Source organism: Gilbertella persicaria (assembly GCF_025201335.1).
Source record: "Gilbertella persicaria strain CBS 190.32 chromosome Unknown B0P05scaffold_42, whole genome shotgun sequence".
NCBI classification, from domain to species: domain Eukaryota; kingdom Fungi; phylum Mucoromycota; class Mucoromycetes; order Mucorales; family Choanephoraceae; genus Gilbertella; species Gilbertella persicaria.
Window position 1 is genome coordinate 7,206 of NW_026252003.1, and position 27,098 is coordinate 34,303.

General features: G+C 38.1%; 8 protein-coding genes across 8 annotated transcripts; 5 read left to right on the plus strand and 3 right to left on the minus strand.

Moving 5' to 3' along the window:
* Positions 1 to 1,580: 1,580 nt before the first annotated feature.
* Positions 1,581 to 1,980, plus strand: B0P05DRAFT_555123 (uncharacterized protein). The gene has a single exon (XM_051579753.1). It carries the CDS (start codon positions 1,716 to 1,718, stop codon positions 1,926 to 1,928), a length of 213 nt encoding a protein of 70 aa, XP_051431655.1. The 5' UTR covers positions 1,581 to 1,715; the 3' UTR covers positions 1,929 to 1,980.
* B0P05DRAFT_555124 (uncharacterized protein) lies at positions 1,981 to 7,669 on the plus strand. Its single transcript, XM_051579754.1, has 10 exons — positions 1,981 to 2,075; positions 2,122 to 2,196; positions 2,238 to 2,485; positions 2,535 to 2,544; positions 2,589 to 2,671; positions 2,727 to 2,891; positions 2,940 to 3,093; positions 3,142 to 4,996; positions 5,067 to 7,407; positions 7,451 to 7,669. Exons 1-10 carry the CDS (start codon positions 2,012 to 2,014, stop codon positions 7,598 to 7,600), a joined length of 5,145 nt encoding a protein of 1,714 aa, XP_051431656.1. The 5' UTR covers positions 1,981 to 2,011; the 3' UTR covers positions 7,601 to 7,669.
* Positions 7,670 to 7,831: 162 nt separating this feature from the next.
* Positions 7,832 to 8,321, plus strand: B0P05DRAFT_555129 (uncharacterized protein). The gene has a single exon (XM_051579755.1). The coding sequence runs from the start codon at positions 8,046 to 8,048 to the stop codon at positions 8,235 to 8,237; it is 192 nt and encodes a 63-aa protein (XP_051431657.1). The 5' UTR covers positions 7,832 to 8,045; the 3' UTR covers positions 8,238 to 8,321.
* Positions 8,322 to 9,763: 1,442 nt separating this feature from the next.
* B0P05DRAFT_555130 (uncharacterized protein) lies at positions 9,764 to 12,866 on the plus strand. The gene is made up of 11 exons (XM_051579756.1): positions 9,764 to 10,141; positions 10,169 to 10,440; positions 10,482 to 10,528; positions 10,576 to 10,660; positions 10,707 to 10,746; positions 10,877 to 11,210; positions 11,253 to 11,352; positions 11,400 to 11,555; positions 11,601 to 12,449; positions 12,494 to 12,602; positions 12,647 to 12,866. The coding sequence occupies exons 1-11, from the start codon at positions 10,091 to 10,093 to the stop codon at positions 12,791 to 12,793; spliced, it is 2,190 nt and encodes a 729-aa protein (XP_051431658.1). The 5' UTR covers positions 9,764 to 10,090; the 3' UTR covers positions 12,794 to 12,866.
* Positions 12,867 to 21,533: 8,667 nt separating this feature from the next.
* On the minus strand, positions 21,534 to 21,728 carry B0P05DRAFT_476523 (uncharacterized protein; the record flags this gene model as incomplete). The annotated part of the gene is made up of 1 exon (XM_051574907.1): positions 21,534 to 21,728. A coding segment is annotated over one exon (195 nt), but the record flags the coding sequence as incomplete, so codon positions are not given.
* A 12-nt stretch (positions 21,729 to 21,740) lies between these two features.
* On the minus strand, positions 21,741 to 22,172 carry B0P05DRAFT_476539 (uncharacterized protein; the record flags this gene model as incomplete). The annotated part of the gene is made up of 2 exons (XM_051574909.1): positions 21,741 to 21,877; positions 22,124 to 22,172. The coding sequence occupies 2 exons, from the start codon at positions 22,170 to 22,172 to the stop codon at positions 21,741 to 21,743; spliced, it is 186 nt and encodes a 61-aa protein (XP_051431660.1).
* A 109-nt stretch (positions 22,173 to 22,281) lies between these two features.
* On the minus strand, positions 22,282 to 22,605 carry B0P05DRAFT_476707 (uncharacterized protein; the record flags this gene model as incomplete). The annotated part of the gene is made up of 1 exon (XM_051574924.1): positions 22,282 to 22,605. A coding segment is annotated over one exon (324 nt), but the record flags the coding sequence as incomplete, so codon positions are not given.
* A 1,154-nt stretch (positions 22,606 to 23,759) lies between these two features.
* On the plus strand, positions 23,760 to 27,093 carry B0P05DRAFT_574213 (armadillo-type protein; the record flags this gene model as incomplete). Its single annotated transcript, XM_051581550.1, has 5 exons — positions 23,760 to 23,765; positions 23,814 to 23,885; positions 23,930 to 24,141; positions 24,189 to 24,510; positions 24,556 to 27,093. 5 exons carry the CDS (start codon positions 23,760 to 23,762, stop codon positions 27,091 to 27,093), a joined length of 3,150 nt encoding a protein of 1,049 aa, XP_051431662.1.
* Between the last annotated feature and the right edge of the window lie 5 nt (positions 27,094 to 27,098).

The window sequence follows — 27,098 nt, forward strand, 5'->3', positions numbered from 1 at the left end:
CTATTACATATTTGTCAAATGCCAATGCTAATGTATTTGTCAGCTCTAACTGTCACTTTATGAGGGCCATTAATAATAGCAGAGCCACTAGGTTCATAATCTCTGACTATGAGGATGATGTAGTACTTCTAGTAGAATGAGTGAATGTCAGTGACTATAGATCCATTGCAATTGCCATAGATGTGATCTGGTCTTTTGCCATGATCATCATTTATTGATCTATGCATATGAACTCATATATGTTCACAACAATCAATCTATGGTTCTTTCTGTACTTTTCTTTTTTTTTGAATTGATGGTTAGACATTCACCCCATGGGGCCCAGTCTTCAAAACCTTTCAAATAAATATAAACTTTTACCGGATATCATAAGGGCAAAACAATGGCTTTTTGACTTTTTCAAAACTTGTTATTTTCTTGCATGAAAATGTTTTTTGATCTATGCTCAAACATAAGAAACTCAAAAGAAGGGAATTAGAAGGCAGAAATCATGGTTCGTTATGCGAAACACTCGCACCTGCAGCGGACTACCAATCTGCCGCTAGGGTTATTATTATGCTTAGAAAGGTAGTTTATGTTAGAGGCTAATATGAGAAAATAAAAGCTGTCGTTTAGGATTATACAATAAGTTTGATGCTCGAAAAGACACAAATTGAGGATCAGAAGCATATCAGGTGTATAATGTGCCAAATGGAATCAAAAAATTATTTAGTAGTAACAAAGTATGCTTGATTTAAACATATTGATATCTTATATGTTCAAGTTACAGAAACTAAGAGCTTCACAATCTCTTTCTCCTCCCTAAGCACTGTAAACTATTGTCTTCCTTTCTTTGGACGTCCAATCGTAACAGATGCTACATACAAGGTAAATTCAATGATGATAAATATCTTTGTTCGTCTGCTATCTACGTGTCTGGAATACAAAAAAGTGTTACATTTTTCTAGCAGTAATAGGTGGGTTGGAACCATAAGATTTTGCTATATACTTTATACAAATGCTAGATAGTTTCAGAACCAACAAGAATGGGTTTGTTGGTGTAGTTGTGGGCTATTTGTCTGCTCAACGACTTGGCTTCTTACACGCATTTTATATATTCTAGGAGCCACTAGGCCACAAGCTTCATAGATATTTTTGGGTAAAAGCACTCAAAACAGGCTTAAACAAGCCATTTTTAACGAGCCTTTGCTTGAAAATCAGTCTTTTAAGACGGCTGCCTTGAAGGTTAAACATGCTGTTTTAGTTCCAAGAACTGAATGATATCATTAGTTTGACAACGCTAAAAAGTCATTTTTTTTTAGCCATGGATAGGATTAATAGAAACATAAAGTTAAGAGTTTTAATGAAATGTCTTCAAAGTATTACAATAAACCATATAGACAAGGGCCGAATTATTGAGAAGTGTATCTTTTGAGAAAGACTAAGTGATTCCAATAAGTGTAAGATATGATTTACTTGCAGAATAAAGAGGGAGAGAGTCAACATGCATTAAAACCTACTAGAACACTTACTACTACTGTGTGTTTAAATACTCTATGTCTATGCATGAATGTATACTTTTTTTTCTTGAAGTGTTCCCATACAAATTAATCTTATTCACTGTAAACTAAAAGAAGCATCACTTCCAACTTATGCTGCTTTACTGGTTACTCTCTTGTTAATCATAGACTGTAAGTATACTCTTCCTACTGAGAAAGACACTTGCTTAATCCTCAATGCATAATCAATTGAGAGTGCTTTTTATTTTATGCTTTTTTTTCATGCTTAGAAAAAGTTCAATTAAATCAATTGTATCAAGATCTTTCAGTAACAAATTACCCGAACATCTGTCAACTTGGTCAATGCGTCTTTATCCTTCAATGATAATTCTTGATCTGTACTACTTTGACACTGTCAACTCCCTACATAAAAAAAACGTCATGGCATGACACAAATAATAAAGCCTACTTTCATGCCTCCGCTTTAATTTCACACATTTTTCGTTTCTCTTTCTTCCTCTTCTCAAGTTACTATGCCTACACATAAGCAAGCAAAGCATGAGCCCACACAGGGACAAACAGAGGCAATAGCAAATGGTAAACATGAATTATGAAGTAATGTGACCAACTCAACATGAAATAGAAACCGTGCATCCTTTTCAGATACCCATGCAAAAAGACAAGAAGCGACATTTATTTCGGTTTGGGCGCAAAAAAAGTAAGGAAATCATAGAGCAATGGCGTTATTCATCATCTTAGGTCGTTCTGACATCACCAATCCAGCCTTTAATTCGTCAACAGTCAATGTCATACCCAATGATTCTTCTTCCATCTTGACAGCACGTAAGAAATCAAAAGATTATGAGAACAGTATATACGATACATTGGGTGACGAATCATTGAGAGTGGGTTTGAATGAAAGAAAAAAATCCGGCAGCTCAAGTAGTAATTCTAAAGGCAAAGATAGAGAGATATCCGAAGGAAGTGTTTATTTTCCCCATGAAAAGGTAATGCGTTCGTCATATTTTGAATGTTATGACTAAGCAGTTGTAATAGAGCATTGAGTGTAAGCAAATAGTATACATATAGGAATTCTTATTGCATACATAGTAGATCAGGATTTCAATTCAATGGAAGGCATTATTAATCCAGAATACAGAAGGAGCGAACAAACAAGAGTCTCTCTTTCACAGGTAAAAAAAAGTCACTATTCTTGTCAAAATATTAAAGAAAGCGACATACTATTAGCAAGGTGCAGATTCAGAGCATTGGGCCCCTCCAGACAGTTGGGCAGTACAACCAGCAGATGAATACGCAGAGGATTTCCATACACCTTCAATTTCTTCAAAGGCAGAGCCTTCTGACTATTTCCCAGTTGTAGAAAATGAAGGTTGGAATGTACCTAGTAAGAATGTAAACAGACGATCAGTTATAAGTGTGCTTTGGTCTGATACTGTGTAGTTTTGTATCCGAATATTTCGTCCTGATGGTACATTTGGTACATTGATTGCCCCCTTGAATGCAACGACTCATGATTTGATCCAAAAACTGGCGGGCAAGTTCTTTTTGCACAACCTTGCTAAATATAAGCTTAGTTTGGTGATGCACAATCTTGGTAAGCATAGATATAAAATAGACTGTTGGTTTTTGATACAATTGATAGAACGTAAACTTGAAAACCACGAACGCCCTATTCAGATACAAAAGACACTGTTGGAACAAATAGGTTATACAGAAGAAGACAAGATTGAAGATGTAGGCAGAGAAGATAATTCCTATCTATTTCGATTTGTATTTGGTCCTGATGTAACTCAAACAATGCAAGAAGAAGAAGATTTTATTGCTTATCGTCGTGTGGACCTTCAAGGCAAAAACCTGTCTAGAATACCCCCTTTTTTGTACAAAAATCCTACTCGTATAGGAACACTGGATCTATCCAAGAATCTTATGATAGAAATCCCTGCTGATTTCTTACAAACATGCAAAAATCTAAAACAATTATGGCTTACCAACAATGACTATTATACATTGCCTACATCGATTCGGTCTATTCCCAACCTTGAACATCTGAATATCTCTGGAAATCATATCCAAGATTTAACATCGGCTGGTCTAGACGAACTCAAGACATTACGTGCACTCAGAGCATATAACAACCGACTCGAAAGACTGCCTGATTCATTTGCTACATTCAAAAACTTGACCATTTTGTTTATATCCAACAACCAGTTTACCAAATTCCCTCTTGTGATTTGTGATATTGTTACTCTCGCTTACCTTGATATCAGTTTTAACAAGATCACTAGTTTCCCCGACGAAATCTGTCAACTAAAGCAACTTGTAGGCTTATTTGCCACTGCTAATCGATTGACAGGACGATTGCCATCCAGTTTCTCAAAACTAGAAAAACTACAAGAATTAGATTTAAGGCAGAATCAGATAACAGATCTTGATGAACTATCTATGCTGCCTAAACTAGAAGTCATTTCCATTGACTACAATGCTATCAGTGTTGTCAGCTATGACTTTACCAACTTGAGGCAGCTCAAAATGTCCAAGAACCATTTGACCCAATTTACCGTTGCTCATTCTCACTTGTATCATCCGGATGGTACACTCAAGAACAACCGTTGCTTACTGACTGATCTTAATTTGGCCAATTGTAAACTATCCTCTCTGCCAGATGATCTGTTTGCCAGTGCTGTCTCACTTGAACATTTGATTCTGGATAATAATACGCTTAGTGTGTTGCCGAGCAGTATTGGTTCCCTCATCAGGTTACTAAGGCTATCAGTACAAGGCAATAACCTAGAACTCTTACCCCCTGAAATCTCCAAATTAACAGAACTTAAGGTATTGGATGCGCAAAAGAATAACTTGAAGTCATTGCCTAAAGAAATATGGCTCTGCATGTCATTGCAAACCCTGAATTGTTCCTCAAACCTATTGGAAGCTTTCCCTGAACCTTATACACATGTACATGACACAACCACAGCTGTAAATGGTTCTGCTAATCCAGCACCAACACAACCGCCAGCAACAGAGACAGAAGATACCAATATCCCTCCTAGTTTATTATCCAGTGGATTCAACCCTCCACCTAATTTCAATCCCCCTAGTTTCTTTGCTAGCCCACGCAACCATCCACCTCCACTCTCGCTCTCTTTGCGTAACCTATTCTTGGGCGACAATCGATTTACAGATGATGTCTGGTCGCCTTTATCTCTGTTTCTTGAATTACGTACACTTAACTTGTGTTTCAATGACCTGTATGAAATCCCACCTGAAGGTTTATGCCATCAGCATTTATATGAACTTTATCTCTCTGGTAATCATTTGGCTTCTTTGCCTGCTGATGATATTGAAAAACTCAGTTATTTGCGTGTCTTGGCTGTGAATGGAAACAAACTTCAAACATTGCCTGCTGAAATTGGTAAATTACGTAAATTGTTGGTGTTGGACGTAGGCAACAATGTCCTGAAATACAATATTTCGAATTGGCCCTATGATTGGAACTGGTAATATATATATACATATACATATACATATATACATGACACATATGCACACATACTCACAAACGATCAGGAACTGGAATTTAGGGTTGAAATATCTAAACTTGTCAGGCAATAAGCGACTCGAAATCAAGACCACACATCCCGAAGTTCAAAATCCCAAAGAGAAAAACCTGTCTGATTTCAGTGCCCTAGTTCGATTACGCATGCTTGGCTTGATGGATGTGACCATTTTAGGTGTCTCTACACCAGAAGAATTTCATGATCGTCGTGTCCGAACTTCTCCCTCTGAGGTAAACGATATGGCCTATGGTGTTGCTGACTGGTTAGGTCCCAGTGATCATTTAGCCACTTGGGATTTAGTCATGCCTCGCTTCAGAAACCGTGATAACGAATGTGTGTTTGGTTTGTTTGATGGTCGAAAGCATGCCAAAACAGGTTGTCGTCTTACGCGTTTCTTGAATGACAACCTGACTTATCATCTATCCAACGAATTGGAAAAGACCAAGAATGATGATACTATTGTGTCTGCTTTACGACGTACATTCTTAGCCTTGGAAAAAGAGTTTGGATCGATGGACACAGAAGATGATAAGGAGATGGGTGCTTCTGCTTTATTGTGTTATATTTCAGGTACACGATTGCATGTGGCCAATGTAGGTGATGCATTAGCTGTCTTGTGCCGCAATCATGGACAAGCATTTGAAATCACGCAGAAACATATTCCCTTAAATCCTAGCGAGGCATCGCGTATTCGTGCTGCTGGTGGCTATGTATCTAACGCAGGTTTGTTGAATGACGAACTAGCTGTGTCGCGTAGCTTTGGTTATTATCATTTGATTCCTGTGGTCAATGCAAACCCCTTTATTTCGACCATCAACCTATCTGAAAATGACGAGTTTGTAATCATGGCTTCTCGAGGTCTTTGGGACTGTGTCTCCTATCAAACAGCTGTAGATATTGCACGCACAGAAAAAGACGATTTGATGATTGCAGCACAAAAACTGCGTGATTTTGCCTTGACTTATGGCGCTGATGATAATATTATGGTCATGGTCATTGGTGTTGGAGACTTGTTTGATAAACGAGACCGTCGTTTCCGTAATATACGTGGGATGAATATTGGCACCAGTCGCGCAGTAACGGATCCATTGATGGATGAGCCGATTGGCACACCAGGTATCATGGCTAAGAATAAGCGACGCATCAAGGATGAATCTCCCAGTGATTCCACACTGGCTCGATTGGATCGTGAAGTACCTCCACCTACCAATCAAGTTGCACTTGTGTTCACAGATATTAAGAGTTCAACACTTTTATGGGACACTCAGCCCGAAGATATGCGTTCGGCCATCAAGATCCATGATGCTGTCATGCGTCGTACACTTCGCAGTATTGGTGGCTATGAAGTGAAGACAGAAGGTGATGCTTTTATGGTTTGCTTTCAAGATACAATTGCTGCTTTATTATGGTGCTTTACTGTACAACTTCAGTTGCTTGAAGCTGATTGGCCTGCAGGCATTCTCGAGACAGAAGAAGGACGCGAGATTCAAAAAGATAAGCAAGTTATCTATCGTGGTCTGTCTGTTCGTATGGGTATCCATTTAGGTAGACCTGTCTATGAACGTAATCCGATCACGAAACGTATGGATTATTTTGGCCCTGTGGTCAATAAGGCGAGTCGTATCTGTAATGCAGCTGATGGTGGACAGATCTGTGTATCTTCAGACGTGATTACAGCTCTCAGAGAAATGCCTGGTATGTTTAGTGACGACGATCCAAGTGCAACTGCTGTGATAGGTGCAGATGGGATGAAGAATTTCACATTGAGTCGAGATATTCAACAGATCAAACGACTTGGATTTCATGTGGTCGAGATGGGCGAAAGGCGTTTAAAGGGTCTAGAAACACCTGAGATGCTCAGCCTTGTGTATCCTAAGCAATTAGCAGGCCGTATGGAATTCGACAAAGAAGATGTGTTGACAATGCCTTCTTCTATGGTTGAACATAGTCCTAACCAACAACAACAACAACAACAGCAGTATGATAGTTATGCACGCACCACACGCAATGATAGTTATTGTAGTACGTTGACGGAAGAAGAAGTACCAAAAATGCCCATATCTCGTATCAATCGACAAATTGATCCAGCGTTTGTGCTTGCGTTGAATAATATAGCTGTTCGTCTTGAGTCGATTACGACAGGTGCTGTCGCTAAAAAGAGTGCTGGAGAACGCGAATTGTATGCTCGAATGAGCATGCCTTCTGGCTTGGTCGGTTTGACTTCAAATAATGGCAGTAGTGGTATTATCAACAATACCAATTATTCAGAAGCATTTAACAGACGAATGAGAGAAGTCGCTTCTGACGAAGAAATTCTGATGTTGATTGAGAATTTTATTACTCGAATTGAGGTAAGTTGCTATTTACAAAGCCTACCGTACTTATGTGTAATAGAATGCGGCATCTACATTGTATTTACAAAAAATGGGCAATTTTGCAGGTGTATTAGAAAAGTTGGGTGAAGCCATCGAATTAGATCCAATGCATATCTTGAGAGCGCTTCAAATCTATTCAGAAGCGACTAGTTTAACAAAAACTAATTGATAAATAGACTCTTTTTCCTTTTGAATACTTTCTTGTACAAACATGCTTTTTTTTAGAATAAATAATACCATACAAAAAAAAAACAGTGTATTTATACTTTATTGAAAAAGATCATTACATATCACCCCCCCCCCTTCTGTATCATTTTTAAAATATCTGTGGTAAAAAAACCGATTTTCTTGGCCCATCACCCTTTCCAGGTTAAGCCTGCCTTTTTTTTTTAACTCTTGACAAAGAAAAAATTTTTTATAGCCAAAGACGAGGATTTTCAGATACCAATTAGCATGCCTTCGAGGAATACAATCAGCGCCACATATGTCTTGAAATAATCTGATAAGAGCACCGCATCATTAAATAGTTAGGTGCGCTTATCCATTACAAAGAATATGAAGATTAGAGATATTGAATCAGTTACCAATATTCTTATTCCTGGGCTAAACAAAATATGATCTTAATTTGGCCAAAATTTGAAGAGCATATTCGACTATTCCTAACTTGCAAATATAGTAATTGTCCCAACAAGGGAACCCCCAACTTGGAAGTCAAGAGACAAAAAAGCACCTTTAAAAGCGCCTGTCACAATTACTTACAGAAGCAAAGAGAAAGATTGGTTCATCAACACACTTGTTTCTGCTGATAAACATACGCATAGTCGTCTGTGTATTAAGACTTATAGCCGTATTACTCCAGAAGGCAAAGGAAGATTCGCAGCTGCTTCCGATATCGCCACAATTGCAAAAATGGCCAACAATGGTACAAATATTTTTGAATAAAAGCGAGTTGGATGGCGTTTCTATCTTGAAATATTAAGACTTTGGCAGATATGCTATTGAAATAAAAGGCAGTACTGTTTCTAACGGCAAGATTGAAAAAGCTAAGGTTTTAATCGATAGAATGACTGATGCTGAATATCTTGTTAAGTATCAACTATTCAATACTAATGACGGCTCTCCCATCAACTTCAAGATTTTTTTTTGCCCATCAAAAAATGATTCAAAATACTAAAAAGCTGGGTCAAGTTCTTGTAATTGACGCCACCTGAAAGACGAATAATCCTGCTATGTCTTTTGTATGCGTTTATGGTGTACACAACTTGGGCGCTGAATAGCTAAAGACTTTTCCTGTGACATTTGCAATGAAAAGAAGACAACCTATGAATGGTTTCTCGAACAGTTAAAGAATGCGATGTTACCTTTGACTGATTTAAAACCATTATTTATTACTGATAAGTGCTTTGTATTGATAGAAGCAATCAATATTGTCTTTCCTGAATCAGTAAGCTTATTTATATGGCACATGATGAACAATTTCAGAAAAGAGCTCACCAAGAAGGAGTACTTCAAAAACAAAAAGATCAGACATAAATGTTTGAGTCTTGTAGAAAAGATGGTACATAAGAATGCTAAAGATCAGTCTGAAGAGCACATTTTGATATACTATCAACTGGCTTATAACCCGGAAATCGTGTCTGATTTTCACGAAATCCAATCTGAAGACGATGAACTTGTTTCTGATGTCAAAAAAGCATACAATTATATGCAAGAAAATTAGACGCCTATTGCAGAAAAGTGGGCAGCACATAGAACGAAAAGGTTTGCTGAATTCAATTGCTTAAGCACCCAAAGAGCCGAAGGTGGCCATAGCGGGTTGAAGAAAGGGATGAGTAGTCGCTTAGACTTAATACCGGCATTTGAGCACATATTAGAATATCTCGTTGCATTGGAGCAAGAGTTTGTGACGCTTGAACAAATGGAAAGACAAAAACAAGAAACTTGTACCTATCAGAAACAAAGTGACCAGGGCTGCTCCTATTTTTGCTCATTCTGTTTGTTTGAGTGCGGAAGGAATTGAAAAATTGGAATTGTTCTTTAACTGACGATATAGTAAAATAATTTTAGGTTGTTTTGATAGCTGGTAATTACCGAACGAAAAAGAAGATTAATATTATACAATTCAACTTCGGTTATTTTCATATCTCTGAGTTCACCCAAAATAGAGTTAAAGAATAGCATTCTCTATTTTGCTCTGATAGTCTCAAGGAGTCCTTACGAATATCCTTTAGACCTAGAATGCATGAATTCTTAATCCGGCTTTTTCCATCTATTTTTTTTTTTTTTTTTTTTTTTTTTTGCTCAAGACCATTTTCCAAGTCCGTAAGGTTCGATTTTTTTTATTGCTTTCCCAGCATACTCTATTTCTTTTTTTTTCCCATTTTTATATTATATATCATGACAAAAGACAAAAATAACCAAGATCCCGTGTCATCAGGTACACTAAAGCAAGATTTGGATCAGACCGCTACTTTGACCGTCGAGCAAGAAGAAGAATTCTCGGATGCGGTCGATACTACTTCAAACGACTTGGCCAAAGTGTTACATGCCTTACAAGACTCTGGTATCATTGATAAGGATTTAGAATCCAGCTTAATTAAACAAGACATCACAGCTGCAAGTGAACCCAGCTCACCTCGTCCAACAGATCTCAAGATTGATGTGCCTGCAGGTCAAAATACGGCAGAATTCATTACACTTCCTACACCAGGTATTGCACCTTCTTCTATACTTGCAGTTGATATGGAAGATCAAGAAACAAATCCTACACAGGAAGCAAGCGACAGTGCTGTTGTTGAAAAAGAAGCCAATTCTGAGAGTACAGCGATTGGAAATGATGTCGAGACCACTGCTATTAATGAGACTGTTCAAATCGATGCTAACAATGAAAATGCTACCACTACTAATACTACTAATAAGAATGAAACAGCGAATACCAACGTTAATACCGAAACTACTACTACTACTACTACCACTACTACTACACCAGCAAAAAAACAAGAAAAACCTGTAGATCCTAACTATATTGGTCCATTGAATGTTGATCTAAGTTCCGTAAGAGCAAACTATTTAAATCCTAGAGCACAGGAAAAATATGGTAAAAAAAATTAAAATGAGGCGGCATAAAACTTATTCTTTGTCCAGATACTGAAATGATGAAAGGTGTAGACTTTTTCTTTAACAACAAATTTGCAGAAGCAAAAGCAGTCTTTGAAAAAAAAGCAAAACAGTAATGTATTTGTCCTACAGACACTCGAAACTAACTCCTGGATAAGGGATCCTTTGTATTCTCTTGGGCTTAGCTCCATGGCATTTGTAAAAGGTAAAAAAAAAAAAAAAAAAGAAAAAAGTAAAGCAAATAAGAAAATGGGGTTATTGATCGCTTCTTTAGCTATCACGGTAAGGTATAGATTTGTTGGGACAATCAAATTAACAATCAAACAAGTCTTATAATGCAAAAGATATTGATTCTGCACTAAGTCGATTAACAGAAACATACAATTTTGCTGATGCACAAGTTGGTGTTGCCTTTGCCAAAAAACCAATTGCCGATACAGTCTCTCATTATTTTACAAATTTGATGGGCACCAATACCACTCGTCTTCCTACTAAAACTCGTGCTTTAGACAAGTATGAAATGCAGAAAAAGACATTCAACGCAAATGGCGCCCTTCGTGCGCACGTTGTCCGAGCAGAAAGTGCTTTATTAATGGCTATTCTGTATCTTTCTCTGGAGACAAATGTAGGCTACCTTAAAGCAGGACTTAATCTTCGTCGAGGTAAAGAGACGTTTATAAACAGATGATTCACAATTTATGTAGCTTATAACAGCTACAGTCTTGTATGGCAAGATTACAAGTTAATGGGACAGCATTTCATGAAATACATTGATCAAGATACAGTCTCTGGTATTCAATTTGGGTAAATGCGAGAAAGAAAGTAGACTATAACTAATCAATTCACGATAGTATTGGGTCTGTTAATTTGTTGCTTTCATCGTTGCCTCCCAAGATTTTAAAGATCGTATCAGCATTTGGCTGGACTGCTGATAAGCATCTTGGACTCGCTTTACTAAAACTATGTTTAGAAGGCAAAAGAATACGTTCTCCACTTTCTTCACTCATGTAAGCAGTTTGTATGAAGATAGTTAGGCGTACTCAATCCTGTAGGCTACTCTCTTATTATGTGACTCTGACATCGTATGCCCCTCAAGTACTTTCGGGCGAACTACTTCAGCCTGCTTTGGAATGTCTATTAGACGCACAGCAAAGATATCCCAATTCTGCTTTCTTTTTGTACTTTGCTGGTCGTGTCTCTCGCTTGGCTCGCGACCTGCCAATTTCGACACAATCCTTTGTTTATACATCTGAAGTCAGTCAGGGAACTTGGGCAGAAACAACGATTGGCAACTTGGCCACATTTGAAATTGCGCTGAATGCTGCCATGGCACTTGATTGGACCACTGCTGCTGCTAAGGCCACTGCCTTGTTCCCTGTCTACAACACACCTGCGCTCCTAAAATACTTTTATGGTGTCTGTATGGAGATGGTAGGCAATCGAACAGAAGCCATTTTAGCCTTTGCAGAAGCTCCTCGACTGATAGACACTCGACGTAATTCACAGCCAGAACAATTTGTCGCTCACCGAGTTGCATTTTTTGAAATCAGTGGTTATCAAGATCTGGAATTCACGTTACCTGCATTGGAGATTTTGTTGTTGTGGAATGCTTTTCCTTGTATGACTGCTGAAGCGTTAGATAAGTGTGTTGAGTTAGTAGATCGTACACTTGGTTTGATTTATGAACGCGAAAAATTGGAATACGATATACGTAAGGTTGAATTAGCACCTACAAGTGCAATGCCTGATTATTATGATCAACGCGGTACACTCTTGTTGATCAAGGCATCCGTTTTGAACGCATTGAATCGGTCAAGTGAAGGCATTGTTCATTTGAATTGGATCATTGACAACAAAGACAAATTTAAGCACTCAAATTGGATTGTTCCTTATGCTTATTGGTAAGTGTAAATATGTATAAGCACAGAGCTAATGCATAAAAAAGGGAATCTGGTAATGTACTTTGGATCACCGAGGAATTTAAGAGGGCAAGAGCTCTTTGGGAACATGCATTGACTCTTTCTGGATTTGATTTTGAATTCAGATTAGCTACTGTAAGTAGGAGAAATATATGAAGCATAGTACTCATTTTGTTCAGTGTTTGAACCTTGCTGTTCAACATGCTGTTGAATTAGGTGTTCCTGAAACGATCGTGCTCAAAGATAACAAAGGAAAAACTACGCACGGACGTAAAAGACTATCGGTTATTCCTTCTAAATCCACCGGAAACATACCTTTACCTTGATTTCCCATAAGTTTCATGCATTAACTACTAAAGTGACTGTTACCATGATGACCTCATGTAATATAAGTGCTTGTTTTTTTTTCTGCTTCATCTCTTTTCTTTCTGAATTATGGAGAAATCACTTAACTCGTCAAGCCATATTACTACTTTTTCTTCACTTCGAAATAATTCATTGATAGATGATTATGAGTCTGGTATGGAAGCCTCTGCTTCCTCTATGGCTTCAGAAGAAGAAACGGAAGAAACAGAAGAAACGAGAAAAAAATCAATAGATATCAAAGCATTGAATAAAGTACATCGAAGAAGAATGAGTAGTGGCAATAGCAGTACAGATAGTAATGCGACCAATACAAAATTAAAGACTTCTTTAAGAATGGCACATTCAACACGGTTAACGAGCACGACTAAAAATGATGATCTACCTACGCCATCTTCTGGTTATGACGGAGATACAGAAGGACCTTTAAATGAAGATATTGTACCAGCATGAACAGTCCTGTAGTTAACAATAAAATTGCTTATTGGTACAGATTATCCGAGTTATAAAGTTTATAAACTGCTATTTATAATGTTATATGCGCCTAGGCTCTTCATTCTGTAGTTATCAGGTATCGTCATGGATTAAAATAAATATCATAATGCAGTATAAAATAATCAATCAACCAGCAAAGTCAGTCATGCGTACTATGTATATTTGACATGCTTTTAATCCTTAATGGGTATCTTTTCCGAGCGTCACGCTTATTATAGGACTGTAATTTATAAACTAGCTTGCCTTACAAATCATTTTTTGAATGAGTCTGACAAGCATGATAGCACCAGCGACAGATTGGTAGTCCGCTGCAGGTGCGAGTGTTTCCCTTCTTTTGAGTTTCTTATGTTTGAGCATAGATCGAAGAACATTTTCATGCAAGAAAACAACAAGTTTTGAAAAAGTCAAAAAGCCATTGTTTTGCGCTTATGATACCCTTACGAAATCTTGATTTTTCACTATTTTGCGATTTGTGAAGGATAGAGACATTGTAGACATATCATGTCTTAGTACGAAATGTTTCTTAAGGTCTATAAAACACACTCAAATTGTTAGATTTGCAAAAATACTATGAAAAGTATGCGCTATAGCTCAAAACAGAAAGCATGTCTTTGAATGATTGCTCAATATTTTAGTAGCAAACATATGGCATTCTTTACACTGTTCGATGCGCCACGTCTATATCTATTAACTTTGTTAGTAGACTTTTTTGACGACTCCTCGTTTTTGGGTAGTTTTAGTCCATCGTTTCTCTAAAATTACAATTTTTTTTTGATTTTAGCTTTTATCATGAGCATATTAATTCAAACTCAGTCCTTTTTTTTTTTTTGGAAGGTACACTGCCTACGCCATTCATCTCAAACATAACCATCTTGCTCTTCCATGAAACACATGCTTTCTCCACAAGCGTCAGTTATTTCAATACTGAATTGAATGTGAGAATGGCAGCATTCTGTACAAGGGGGAGTGTATTGGCCAAGAGTTAGAGAACTTTTGGGCAGACGAAGTAATTTATAATGACCATTAAAAAGTTTTCGCTGATAAGCCACAATGATGTATTTTTCATTTTCTTTAAAGCAAATTTACAAAAAATGGCAGTGACATGGTTTTGCCGCCGGTAATGGACACATAGTGTCTACCTTAGGCTCAGGAATATGTCATCCAGAAAGTCTGAAAGCCAAAGCTACTCGCACCGAGATCCCACCGAAATGTTCACTCAAGGATTGAATAGCCTTGGCCCATAGTACAGACAATCACCTGTTCTAGCTTGAGTTAGCCTAAGGATATACGCAGATAATTATGAAATGACCCATCCCTGTCACTACTAATACCATAAGTACTTTTGCAACATACGAGCCACTTCCTACGCCCTGTAGTGGTAACGTTCAATTTTCAGAAAATTGCAAGCTAAAGAAAAAATTTGAGAATGCAAGGGAGAGGCTGTATTTATAGACAAAATGATTTAATGGTCCGAAGGCAGTCCTGTCTAAAGAGCAGTCAAAAAATTTCTCTGCGTTTCTCTGATTCAATTGAGATTTGACAGACCACAATCTGCATTATTTTTGAGCAAGTATAGAACATCTTATGAGAGTTGGTTGTCCCTTAATGCACATGCTTGGACATTGTGATTCTATACAATTCATCTCAATCTTACTTCCAATAATCCTCAAAAGAAGACAAGCAATGTAGCTTAAAGAGATTGATAAAGAATAAAAAAGAGAATATATCAACATGCTTTTACTTATCTAGTAGCTCTTGGTGGATTGTATAATAGTCAAAAACGAGAAACAAGTATTTATTACTGTCATGCTACGAACTGGTATGTGTTCTTTGTGCTTCTTTAACAAACATGTCTTTTGAGCTGCATTTCAATTTGCACGCATAACAAGAACACCGAAATATACGCCAACTTTATACTATAGCCCGGAATAAGAGCTAGCCAAGTTCTTTTGTCATTCGAACTCAACATCAAAGGTATCATGACCCAAGAGCCCTTTAATATGCCAAAATGATACTTGAACGCACTCAGTTCTTTGTGGATGATTTGTCGAGATGCTTATTTTGAGATAACATAAACAGAAAGAAATCAGTACTTGGTGATATCAGTGACAGCTTGGTATTGGTTGGCCATATTGTGTTGCATTTGAGGAATATTCAACTACTTCCTCATATTCATGTAAATATTTTGCATACACTAGTCCATATCTGTATTCTCTGCTATTTCTTAAAATTTAATGTAAGTAATAATATGAATATTATTCATGTATCCCTTACTCTGCTTAATTTCTAGTACTTAATATTTTATTTCAATAAAGTGTATAATTTAGACCATATATCATAGTGATTTTATCATAAACACTACCGGAAATCAATCGTCACGCACTGCAAACAAGAAAAAAAAAGCTCCTTTCCTTCTCATATTTTTTCCCTTTTTCCTTTTTCTTTCTTAGTTTCTCGCGTCAAACTTGATAAGATGGCAGCATCTCAAGATGAAGCTGCTCGCTTAAGACAAAGTAAATAAAACCTCATTTCTTTGCTGCTTTACACTTATTTTTTTTTTGTTTAGCCTTGACCGAAAATGATTTACAAGAAAAAAACCACCAACTTCAAGCTACTATAAAAGAACTCTCTGAAAGAAATATTAGTTTACGTATGTTTATATACCTTGATAAAACAGACAACTCATGCATAATACAGAAAATGAACTGGAGAACACAAGGCTAGAGAAAGAAAAGCTTCAGTCAGCCAAGTTGACCTCTGAAAGTGAAAAAAAGGAAGCTGAACAAAAACTAGTTGGACTTACAGACAGCGAGAAAAGAACGAGAGAGTATATGAATTCTACACTTGAAACATTGAATGCAAAGAGAGGTAACAGCCGATATATAAATGTACGCGTAGACTGACAGTCCTTGCTCTAGATGCTCTCCGTCAAGCACAAGAAGAATTAAATACTCTTCGTCAAAGAGATATCACAAAATCACTTGAGATTGAAAGGGCCACTATTCAAATCAATGAACTCAAGGTAAATTCGTGTAGAAATAACGCGTATACTGAGTTGTTTAGACTGCCAAACAAAGCGCTGAATATCAGTTATCCGTAACAAATGCTCGTATTGACTCATTAAACAATCAAATTCGAGTGCTTCAAAAAGAATGTGATAACCTCAGAGAAGATGCAGTATGTATATATATATATATAGAAGATAGAGAAACTATAGATTGACCTTATTCTATCATAGCGATCTGAACGCAATCGACTGCTTGAAAAAATAGACGATCTAAAAGCAGAAAAAGATAAATATGCTGATACAGTAGACCAATTACGTGCTGAGCTCAACCATGCAAGAGACCGTGTTATTCAAGCAGAAGACAAGTTAAATGAACTCAAAATGACTCATGACCAACTTGAATTAAGCTTGGGCAGTACCAGCCATGCATACAAGGAACTTCAAAGAATTCATGAAGAACATGTTCTTGATACGCATAAAAAGATCTCTGCATTTGAAAGTAAAGTTACTTTGATCGCTGGCGAGAAAGAAAAATTGCAGACAGTTAATAAAGAACTTGAAGAGCAACTGTCTGAAGAAAGGGAACTTCGAAAAGTCCATTTCAACCAGATCACAGGGGTTCATGATGACAAAAACGAAGATAGTCATAAACCACCAAGCGACCTTTTGAAACTAATTCAAGAATATCAACAGATCAGCAAACATCCCGAGGACATCTTTCAAGACTATTTCAACCTTCGTGCTAAATACAAGCAATGCATTGAAAGAAACGCACATGAATCTGACTGTATCGAAAGCCTTACTCGCAAGTTGAATGAGAACACAAAACTGTTTGATAGAGTCTATAAAGAATTGGATGCAGCTAAACGAACCAACCTTGAATTGGAACAACAGATTCAACAAGAAAAAACACAAAGAAAGCAAACAGAAGCCTCCAACAAAGAACTTACATACACCATGGACGACTTGAAAAAGGAAAAGGACAATTTGACAGCCTCTTTAAATGATACCACATACCAACTTCAATATCTTTTAAGTGATATTGAACGACGTAGTCAGCCTATTCCTGCCAATCTCAAGAGCACACATACCTTGCTTGGCGGTGTGGAAATCACACCCAACCTTCCTCATCATCAACTTGTGTACACAAATGTAGCAGAACTTCAAGACCGTAACAAAGAACTGGTGATTCAAGTCAAGGCATTGAATGACCAAGTTCAAAAGTTATCAGATGAAGCCGGTAAATCTGAAATTATTCAAAAGAGCGATATTGGTTTCTATCAAGCTGCTGTTGATGAAGCTAAGGGAGCCTTGATTGAATTGGAACAAAAGAACAAAGAATTACAATCCAAGCTGGAAAAGAAGAACACAGAATGTGACAATTATCAAAAGATTATCAGTCAGTTTGGTGACGGTAGTGAGGATGCTAATGCCAAGTTTGCTCAAATTCAAGAAACCCAAGCTCTTCAACGTCAAGAGATGGATATCACTCTAGAACAGTACCGCAAGGAAACTGTAGCCGAAGTCAACAAGTTAAAACAGGAGCTTGAGACTTGTCGTAACTCAGATAGAGACGCTCGTTTATCGTTATCTGAAGTGTCTTCTCAAAAACGTTATTTGGAGCAAAAGATTGAGCGACTCAACACAGCCACGCAAGAATTAAATGAAGAACTCAAATCAACACGTCGTCAAAACAGCACATTGAATGAACGCATTGCTGCTAGAGACCATGAACTTTCTCAGATTCGACTTGAGCTGGAAGACTACAAGACTCGAATTGAACATCTTCGCCATGAGAACACTATCTTGAACACACGCGTTGAATCAACCACCAGTGCGTATAAAGAAGTCAAGGAAAACATCTCCAAAGAAGCAGCTGAAAAGGCTCAATTGACTTCTTTGCTTGAAGTCATCAAGTCTCGCATGGATCATTTCATGACCTTTGGCCAAGAAAAGGCAGAGCAGTCTGTTGAAACAGTAGAAAAGCTGACGCGTGAGCTACAACACACCCGTGATGCCTTGAGCTTCGCTGAAAAGCAATTAGAAAGCTACAAGACCATGGACCAAACCGAGATTCAAGACAAATACAAAGAAGCGGCTGTTGAAATTCGTTTACTTAAGCAAAAGATTACTGAGCTTGAACAACAAGTATCTGATGTCAATCAAGAAAGAATCATTGCTCAGACCAAGTTGGTGGCTGCTGAAGAGAAACTCAAGACAGTCTCTAGCAACACAGAGGGCACAACTGAGACAGGCAATAGCATGAATGCTCATCTTTTGGTAGAAGCACAAGATCGTATTCGTGCTTTAGAAGCAGATATTGAAAACTACCATGTCATCATTGAGGAACGCAAGACACAGACAGAAGAACTTGAGCAGAAGCACAAAGACTTTGTTTCTCAATGTCAAACCACCATTGATAAATTGCTCAAAGACTTGGAAGATAGAACAGCCACTGTTGCCAACATTCAAAACGAGGCACAAATGGCTATTGCTGAATACAAGGCCTTAAGTGAAAAGAATAAGGCTGCTCAAGAAGAACTAACAAGCCAAAAACAAGCTTTGGAAGAAAAGCTTGGTGCTTTAGAGACCACAACTACAGAGCAACGAGAAAAAATCCAGAGTTTAGAAGCCACAGTAGAAGAAAAGACAACAGCTCATACTCAAATCGAAGCCAAACTTGTTGCTGAAACCAAGATTGCAGAAGAACAGAGACAGACCATTAACGGTTTACGTGCTGATGTCTCTAATCTTACCTTTGAAATTTCTCAATACAAGGCAACCATCGCTGCTGCTTCTAGTACTGAAACATCACTTCGTGCTGAACTTGAGCGTGAAATACATGAACGCAATGTCTCTGAAGAACAATGGAAGAAGAAGTTGACCGATGTTGAAAAGATGCGTGAGCAATTAAGCGAATCTGTATCTGAATTAGTTGCCAAACATGCTCAATGGTCTGCAGCTCATGATAAAGAAAGTGGTTCTGAGCGTGCTGAATTTAACAGAACAGCCAACGATATTATTCAACAATTGCGTGAAGCAAATGCCACTCTTCGTATCGAAAAGGATGCTAGTGAAAACAATTATCAACATGAACGACTCAAGGTCAGACGTGCTGAAAGCGAAATGGAGTCCATCAAGTCTCAAGTCATTATCCTACAAGCGGATCTTGCGCGATTACGGCAAGAAAACAAGACTCTTTCCGAAAAGGAGTTTGGTGCTTCTTCTGCTATTCAGATGGAACGCGATGCTTTCAAGACACAAAATCAACAATTGATGGTAGAGAACAATAGTATTCGGGAATCTAAAGAAGCTGCATTACTTGAAAAATCCAAATTGGAAGCTGAAGTAGGCCCTCTTAAGCGTAAGTAACTTGTTTTATGCATTGGTGATTAACCGTATTATAGTCAAGGTTAGCATTTTGGAATCTCAGCTTGAACAAACAAGACAAAATCTTGAAGTGTTAACTAAGAGTGAAAAAGACTGGAGTGCTCGTTCTGCTAAGCTTTTGGAGAAATATAACAAATCAGATCCTGCAGAAACCGAGAATATCAAGGCAGAGTTAGAAACTACCAAAGCAGAACATCAAAAGACTCGTACAGAATTAGCATCCACCAAGTCTGAGTTAGAGAAACTCACAGTTCAAAAGACTCAACTTGAGTCCACCATTGAAGGCCTACAAGAGACGATCAAGACTAAGGAGACAGAAAGAGCCAGTATTGCTCAAAAGGCTAATGAAAGAGGTCGTATTGCCATGGACTTTAAGCGAAGATACGAAGCTAATGAAAAGTCGATTAATGAACTCAAGGAGAAGCTTGCTGAAGCCGAAAAGAAGGCCGCAGAATCTGATGCTGGCAATAACCAAGACGTTGATGTAGAAAAACTTCAAAAGGAAAAAGAAGCTTTAGAAGAACAAAAGAAGGCAGCTGAAGAAGCCAAGGCTGCATTGGAAGCTGAATTGACCACTGCCAAAGCAGAAAGTGCTAATTTCGAAAAGAAATACACTAGTTTGTTACAAAAGGCACGTCATGTTCAAATCGAAAAGAACAGAGTTACCAAGGAACTCGAAACACTCAAGGCATCTGATAGTTCAGAAACTCCTGTACTTAAGGCAAAGATTACTGAATTAGAAGCAGAATTGGCCACCACACGTAAATCATTGACAGATAGTACTGTTGAAATCAATCGATATAAGGCACAGACTTCCATGGCTCAAAACAAATGCAATCGTCTTCAGAAAGAATTGGATGCTTTGAAGGCTAGCTCTGAAGATAGCAACAAGTCTGCAGCAAGTAAACCAGCTGCTACTCCTGCTGTTGTAGAAAAGCCCACTCCTGCTGTGCCTGATGTTGTTGTAGAGAAGCCTACGCCTGCAGAAAAACCTGTTACACCTGTTATTTCTGCTGAAAAGCCCACAACACCCGCTGCTTCTGCTGAGAAGACTATTTCTCCTGTAGAAAAGACACCTGCTGTAACAGAAAATGTTGCCTCTCCTGTAGCTGAAAAAACCGTGATTGCTTCTCCTGTATCAGAAAAAGCCATTGTTACTACTCCCGTACCAGAGAAATCTGTAGTAGAAAAGGCACAAGACCAAGAAGAAGAAGAAAACAAGGTAGTCACACCTATCCCTGAAGAGCCTGAGTTAGCTGAGCCTGAGGATTTGACCAACAAGAGTGTTGAGGCTGAATTGACCATGGAGGTTGAAAATGAAGTAACTGAAGACGTCGTGGATGAATTAGCTGAAGATACCACTCAAAAAGAAGTCCCTGTTGAAGTTCATGAAGAAGGAGCAGAGGAAGAGATTGAAAAGACTGATACAGTGGATTCACCTGTTGTGTTTGCTGAAGAAGAAGAAGAGGACTTGTCTGATGTCAAGACAGGTGTCAAGCGTGAAAGAAATGAAAACGGAGATGGTGAGATAAAAGAACCTGGATCACCTAGTAAAAAAGCACATATATCATAAATGTTGTTATTATATATATCTAAAGTTACATGTAAATTTAATAAAAAGAGAAATAGCTTAAAAGCCTCAACAAACTCATGCAATTATACTTTAGTTTCTTTTCTCGAGAAAAAATGATTTTCATCTACCAGCTGAATTGCTCTAGCCAGTTGAAAAAAAAAAAGGCAAAAAAAAAACTAAAAACCCTTTAGGACAAAAGATAAAAAAAGTAAAAGTGGAAAGGAAGAGAACAAAATAATCATGGGGAAGTAGAAGGAAGAAATAGCCAGTTGAGCAACAATGAACCAGGATCTTGCGGAGGCGGAGGAACAGTCGAATGGGCTAGGTAATCCATGCCGTGTAGGATTGTACATATGGCTGGCCATCGAATATGCCAACAAGAAGAATGAGACGAGGAGTGAGGTTTCTTAGTTAGGAGCTTGTTTAAAAGGAAGAAAGGGGGGTTTCATAGTTTGTTGCGCATTTGAAAACAGTCGATAGCATGGGTTCTATTAGAGGCTTGATTTGGATGTAAAGGATAGGGAGAGGGGTGGCCATGGGGCAACCAACCAAGGCGCTGAAATAAGTTCAGAACCCGTAGACCTCGACTGATTTATATACATTTGAATAGTTATATTGCTTTCTCCAATTTAAAAACCCATTCAAATTATTACTTTATATTTTTTTTCTTTTCTTTTCCTGTCCTCTCCTTTTTGAATTAACAAGAGTCAGTTAATATAGAAACTACAAAAAAAAAAGTACTAGACTTATACATTATCTTTTTTTGAACTATATAAATTATTATTGAAATCCACAATTCTAAAAGATTTCAGTGCCATCGGATGAGACGACTACGTTCTTGATTGGTCATTGGTAACCATAGGATGAGATCAACCATAAATTTGCTCCGGCTCGAGAAAGAATAACGATAAATGCAACAGAAAAAATGATTCACAAAATGAGAGATTGGATGAGATTCTAACAAAGAGATCTTATATAATTGTTCCTTAATTGCATCGCAATTGGCTGTTTTCCTCTTCTTGCACAAAGATAGATGTTTGAGTTTTGAGTTCTTCAGTTCCGTATTGACTGATTTGATTTTGGGAGAAGTGGGGGATAGGTACTCCGAGGAGACACAGGGTCAGTTCAGATAGACCTATTGCAAAAGATGAGAGAATATCCAGACATTTGGTAGACCGGTCATGCTTTACAGAAACACATTCAGGATTGACACACATCAAGCTATCTTTTGTTGATTTTTTGATAATCTTCCCATTCTTTACTTCCACAAAATAAGGGCGCTCTAGGTGTTTGAAACAAAAGATGCAGGTCTAAGAGGTCTTATATTCATGTTTGACTTTCAGAAGGTCAATGTCAAGTTTTTTGCTGTTCTTTATCCTTTTCAAAATTTTAATAGAGATTTAGTTATGCATTGACTTGCCAAAGGATGCAAATAGGCGGGATCAATGTTATGTCCACACTTGGCTCTTTTTGAAAAGTCTGATTGTGATAATTCCTTATTGAACTTTCGCTTATTCAGACATATAGGTACCGGTGTTTGTTTATCTTCCATAAAGAAGCTTTTTTGTTTTTTCTTCTTTGAGCCACACATTCTATACTTACAGAGTTAATCTTATTCAACGTAGATGTATCTCTTTACGGCATTACCTTTTGCTATAGAAAATCAAGTGAAAAGGCTAAAAAGGCGATAATACTGATGAAAAAGAAAGAAAGAAAATATAGCTGTCAAATGTCATTACGATTTGACTCGGTACTGTAAGATCAAATGATAAAGACTGTCTTGATGACATATCATTATTTCTATATATCATCTTTACACATACACTCTTTACTGAATTAATTTAGATTATTATCATATTTAGTCTATCGTTTAATCAAAGATTACTTTAGATCTGGATTATCACTTCTTAAATATTACAATAGTCAAGCTTAAAATACTTGCAAGTGGACAACAATAGATACCACTAAAGAAGCATTTTGAGTATCAATTGAGTCAGCAACAGTCTTTTGCATGATCGCATAATTACACTGTTTTTGAAATAGACGCAATGCCTGAGCAGGGGGAGGGATTTCATCAGGAAAAAAGCTGTCTGAAAGGCTACAGTTCTCCTTCTCGCTCCATTCGAAGTACTTTAAAGACTTCTTTTATATTCGTTTTCCGAGATCTTCTTTAGTCACAAAGCTTTTCTTGACAAAAGACATTAGGGTAGGAAGGTGTAATGGTATGAACGTACTCGGAAGTAATGAATTGGCTTGCCATTCTGTTACTGAAATATAGAACATATATGGGACAATAAATAGAGTGAAAAGCTTTTTTGACAGTGTTCTGATAGATGCATGATTGTTGATTAGAGCATTTATCATCCATGATGGAGAATAGTACCTGAGTTTTAAAAAGCGTGGCTGCAAAAAAAAAAAAAAAAAAACTTTAGTAAACTTTTTTTTTTTTCAGAAGTTTATCATAATGGAGGTAAACAAGAAGCATACCGTGTACAGGCATGACTTACTCTCTGCATAGCAATTTCTCGCAGGTCTTGATGATCTCTTAACCAAGTTGGCACAAGCTCAAGATTCTGAAACTATCAGAACTGTAAGCATATAAAAAAAATTGAACTGTGTTTGACATTGTCGTAGGCCACTTCTGCTCTCAATACACAATACTATGCTTCTTCTGATTGTGTACCTGCACTTATCGAGATTATTGCTCGTTCACCCCATTTCCAAGTACGCCAATTAGCTGCGGTCGAGTTAAGAAAGCGTATTTCTAAGTGGTGGTCTCAAATCCAAGAAACTGTCAAGGTCAATTTGCGTACTCAGCTCTTGACTATTGCCTTGAACGAACAAAAGTAAAGTACAGAATAACCTGAATGTGTTTGCTGATCTATCTTTACAGCGATCAAGTACGTCATGCTGTGGCTCGTGTGATTTCTTCTGTTGCCAGTATTGATATGCCTGATGAAAAATGGCCTACACTTCTCAACTTCTTGCATGAATCCTGTGCTAGTCCTACAGCTTCTCACCGAGAAATCGGTATTTATTGCTTATATACTTTGTTTGAAGTGATTGCCGATTTCTTCATGAACAATACGGTCTCATTGTTTGAGTTGTTTAACAAGCTGATTGTGGATCCCGAAAGTAAATCAGTCAGGATTACGACTGTCTTGGTTCTTGGTAAACTCTCTGAATTTGTAGATAGTGAAGACAAGTCTACGATTGTAAGTACTGCTTAAGCAGAGCTTTTCTTTATTCATACTTGTTAGAAAATGTTCAGAGCCATGATTCCTCATATGGTCAGTGTCTTGGAACAATGCGTAAAGGATGGTGATGAAGAGAATGCTGCTCAAATCTTTGAAGTTTTCGATACTTTGTTGATGTTGGATGCACCTCTGTTGAACGAGCATTTGGCTCAATTGATTGATTTCTTCTTAACCATTGGTGGCAATGCTGAACTAGACGACACATTGCGTGTATTTGCTCTTTCATTCTTAATGTGGGCTGCTGTCTATAAACAAAACAAGATCAGACATCTAAAGTTGATTGGCCCCATGGTGGAGCGTTTGATGCCTATTGGTACAGAAGAAGATCCTGAAGATGCCGATGAAGACTCTGCTTCTCGACTTGCTTATAAGGTCTTGAATGCCTTGGCCACCAATATCCCACCTCAGCAAGTATTCCCTATTGTGATGCCCTTTGTACTCAACTATATTCAGCATCCTCAAGCCAATTATCGTAAGGCATCCATGATGGCCTTTGCTGTCACTGTTGAGGGTTGTACAGACATTATTGCCAACAAGTTAAATGAGTTGTTGCCCTTGGTCTGTACTGGTCTTCAGGATCCTGAGATTGTGGTACGTCGTGCTGCTTGTATGGCGCTTGGTTGTCTTGCTGAAGAAATGCCTTCTGATATTTCTGAGCACCATCAGGTGCTCTTGCCTCTCGTCTTTAACTTGATGAACGACAACAATTCTAAAGTCACTAAACATGCCTGTAATGCCTTAGATGCCATCCTCGAAGGTCTCGGTGCTGACATTATTCAATACTTGCAAATGTTGATGGAAAAACTCTTGTTCTTGTTGGACCATGCTCATGAAACAGAGACAAAAGCCACTGTGATTGCTGCTATTGGCAGTGCTGCTCATGCTGCTAGAGATGCTTTCCAACCTTATTTTGGCGAAGTCTTGCCTCGTATCGTTCAATTCATGTCACTCAAGGAATCTACTGATGACCAATTGTTGCGCGGTGTGGCTACAGACACGGCTGGCTCCATGGCCGAAGCCGTAGGTGCTGATGTCTTTAGACCTTATGTGCAAAACCTGATGAGCTTGGCTGTCGAACAACTCTACCTGGACTCTCCTCGTTTGCGTGAATGCTCTTATGCTCTGTTTTCTAACTTTGCTCGTGTGTTTGGTGAAGAATTCGCACCTTATTTGCCTACCATTGTACCTGAGATCTTGAACTCTTGCAAGGCAGAAGAAAAGAACGAAAATGTGTTAGACGAAGAAGTGGATTTGACCACAGGTGGCATGGACGATGATTTGGAAGAAGACTTTGAAAACTTCAACTTCAACTCGGCCATTGCTGACGAAAAGGAGTTTGCTGTGGATGCCTTGGGTGAATTGTTTGCCAACACCAAGTCTCATTTCTTGCCGTATGTCGAAGCTGCTCTTTTAGAACTTCAGAAACTCACCAGCCATTTGTACGATGGTGTGCGTAAATCAGCAACTCAAAGCTTGTTTATTTTCCTCAAGACATTCTATACCATGTCTAATCCTGGTCCCTGGACTGTGGGTATCCCTGCTACTTATGCCGTCCATGAAAATGTTCAGCGTTTAATCAATACAGTGATCCCAATGACCTTAGAGCTATGGAAAGAAGAAGATGACCGTTCTACTGTTACACAAACCTGTCAAGAATTTGTCAGTGCACTTCGCTTAATGGGTCCTGTCTTGATTTCAGATGTACTTGAAGACATAGCACAGAACTTGCTGGAAATCTTCCAAAAGAAGTCTGTTTGTCAAATGGCCTTTGATGATGGCGACTATGAAGAAGAAGAAGACGAGATTGAGTCTGAATCTCTCTTGATTACTTCTGCTGGTGATTTAGTGGCTGCTTTATGTGAAGTAGTAGGTCCTAGTTTCCACAAATACTTTGAAGTCTATTTGCCCTTGATCATCAAATACTACAAACCTACCAAGACACAAGCTGAACGTTCCATGGCCATTGGTTGTTTAGGTGAATGCATTGTAGGCATCAAGGAAGCCATCACACCTCATACAGAGCGCTTAACCCAAGTGTTTGTGAAAGCATGCTCTGATGAAGATGAACTGGTCCGTAGTAATGCTGCTTTTGCCTTGGGTTGTTTGACCATGTATACACAAATGGACTTGAGTCCTCATTATCCTGTCCTTTTGACTGCCTTGTCTCCCTTATTTAGTAACCAAACCTTTCCCAACACAGTAGACAATGCAGCTGGTGCTGTGGCTCGATTGATTTTAGCCCATCCTGATGCTGTTCCCTTAGATCAAGTTTTGCCTACATTTACCAATGCTTTACCCTTAAAGGCTGATTTTGAAGAAAATCAACCCGTGTTTGATTGTCTCTTCCAACTCTTCCAGGCTCATAACTCCTTTGTCTTTAGCCATTTATCTCAATTCCTTCATATCTTTACACAAGTGCTTTCTGATCAAGAGCAGCTTAAAGAAGCCACTCGCGCTCATTTGATTGAACTGATTCGACACTTGAATTCTCAATCCCCTGAACTCAACATTGGCTCAAGTGAACTTGCACGCTTTTTATAAGAAAT

Bases quoted from the DNA above. Each gene is read 5' to 3' on its own strand.
- B0P05DRAFT_555124 (XM_051579754.1), top strand. From the start codon at position 2,012: ATGCCTACACATAAGCAAGCAAAGCATGAGCCCACACAGGGACAAACA. The intron at 2,197-2,237 runs GTAAGGAAATCA...TCATCATCTTAG, and splicing joins TCGGTTTGGGCGCAAAAAAA to GTCGTTCTGACATCACCAAT. The intron at 3,094-3,141 runs GTAAGCATAGAT...TACAATTGATAG, and splicing joins TTTGGTGATGCACAATCTTG to AACGTAAACTTGAAAACCAC.
- B0P05DRAFT_555129 (XM_051579755.1), top strand. From the start codon at position 8,046: ATGATCTTAATTTGGCCAAAATTTGAAGAGCATATTCGACTATTCCTA.
- B0P05DRAFT_555123 (XM_051579753.1), top strand. From the start codon at position 1,716: ATGCATAATCAATTGAGAGTGCTTTTTATTTTATGCTTTTTTTTCATG.
- B0P05DRAFT_555130 (XM_051579756.1), top strand. From the start codon at position 10,091: ATGTGCCTGCAGGTCAAAATACGGCAGAATTCATTACACTTCCTACAC. The intron at 10,529-10,575 runs GTAAAAAAAATT...TTCTTTGTCCAG, and splicing joins TAGAGCACAGGAAAAATATG to ATACTGAAATGATGAAAGGT. The intron at 12,603-12,646 runs GTAAGTAGGAGA...CATTTTGTTCAG, and splicing joins TTGAATTCAGATTAGCTACT to TGTTTGAACCTTGCTGTTCA.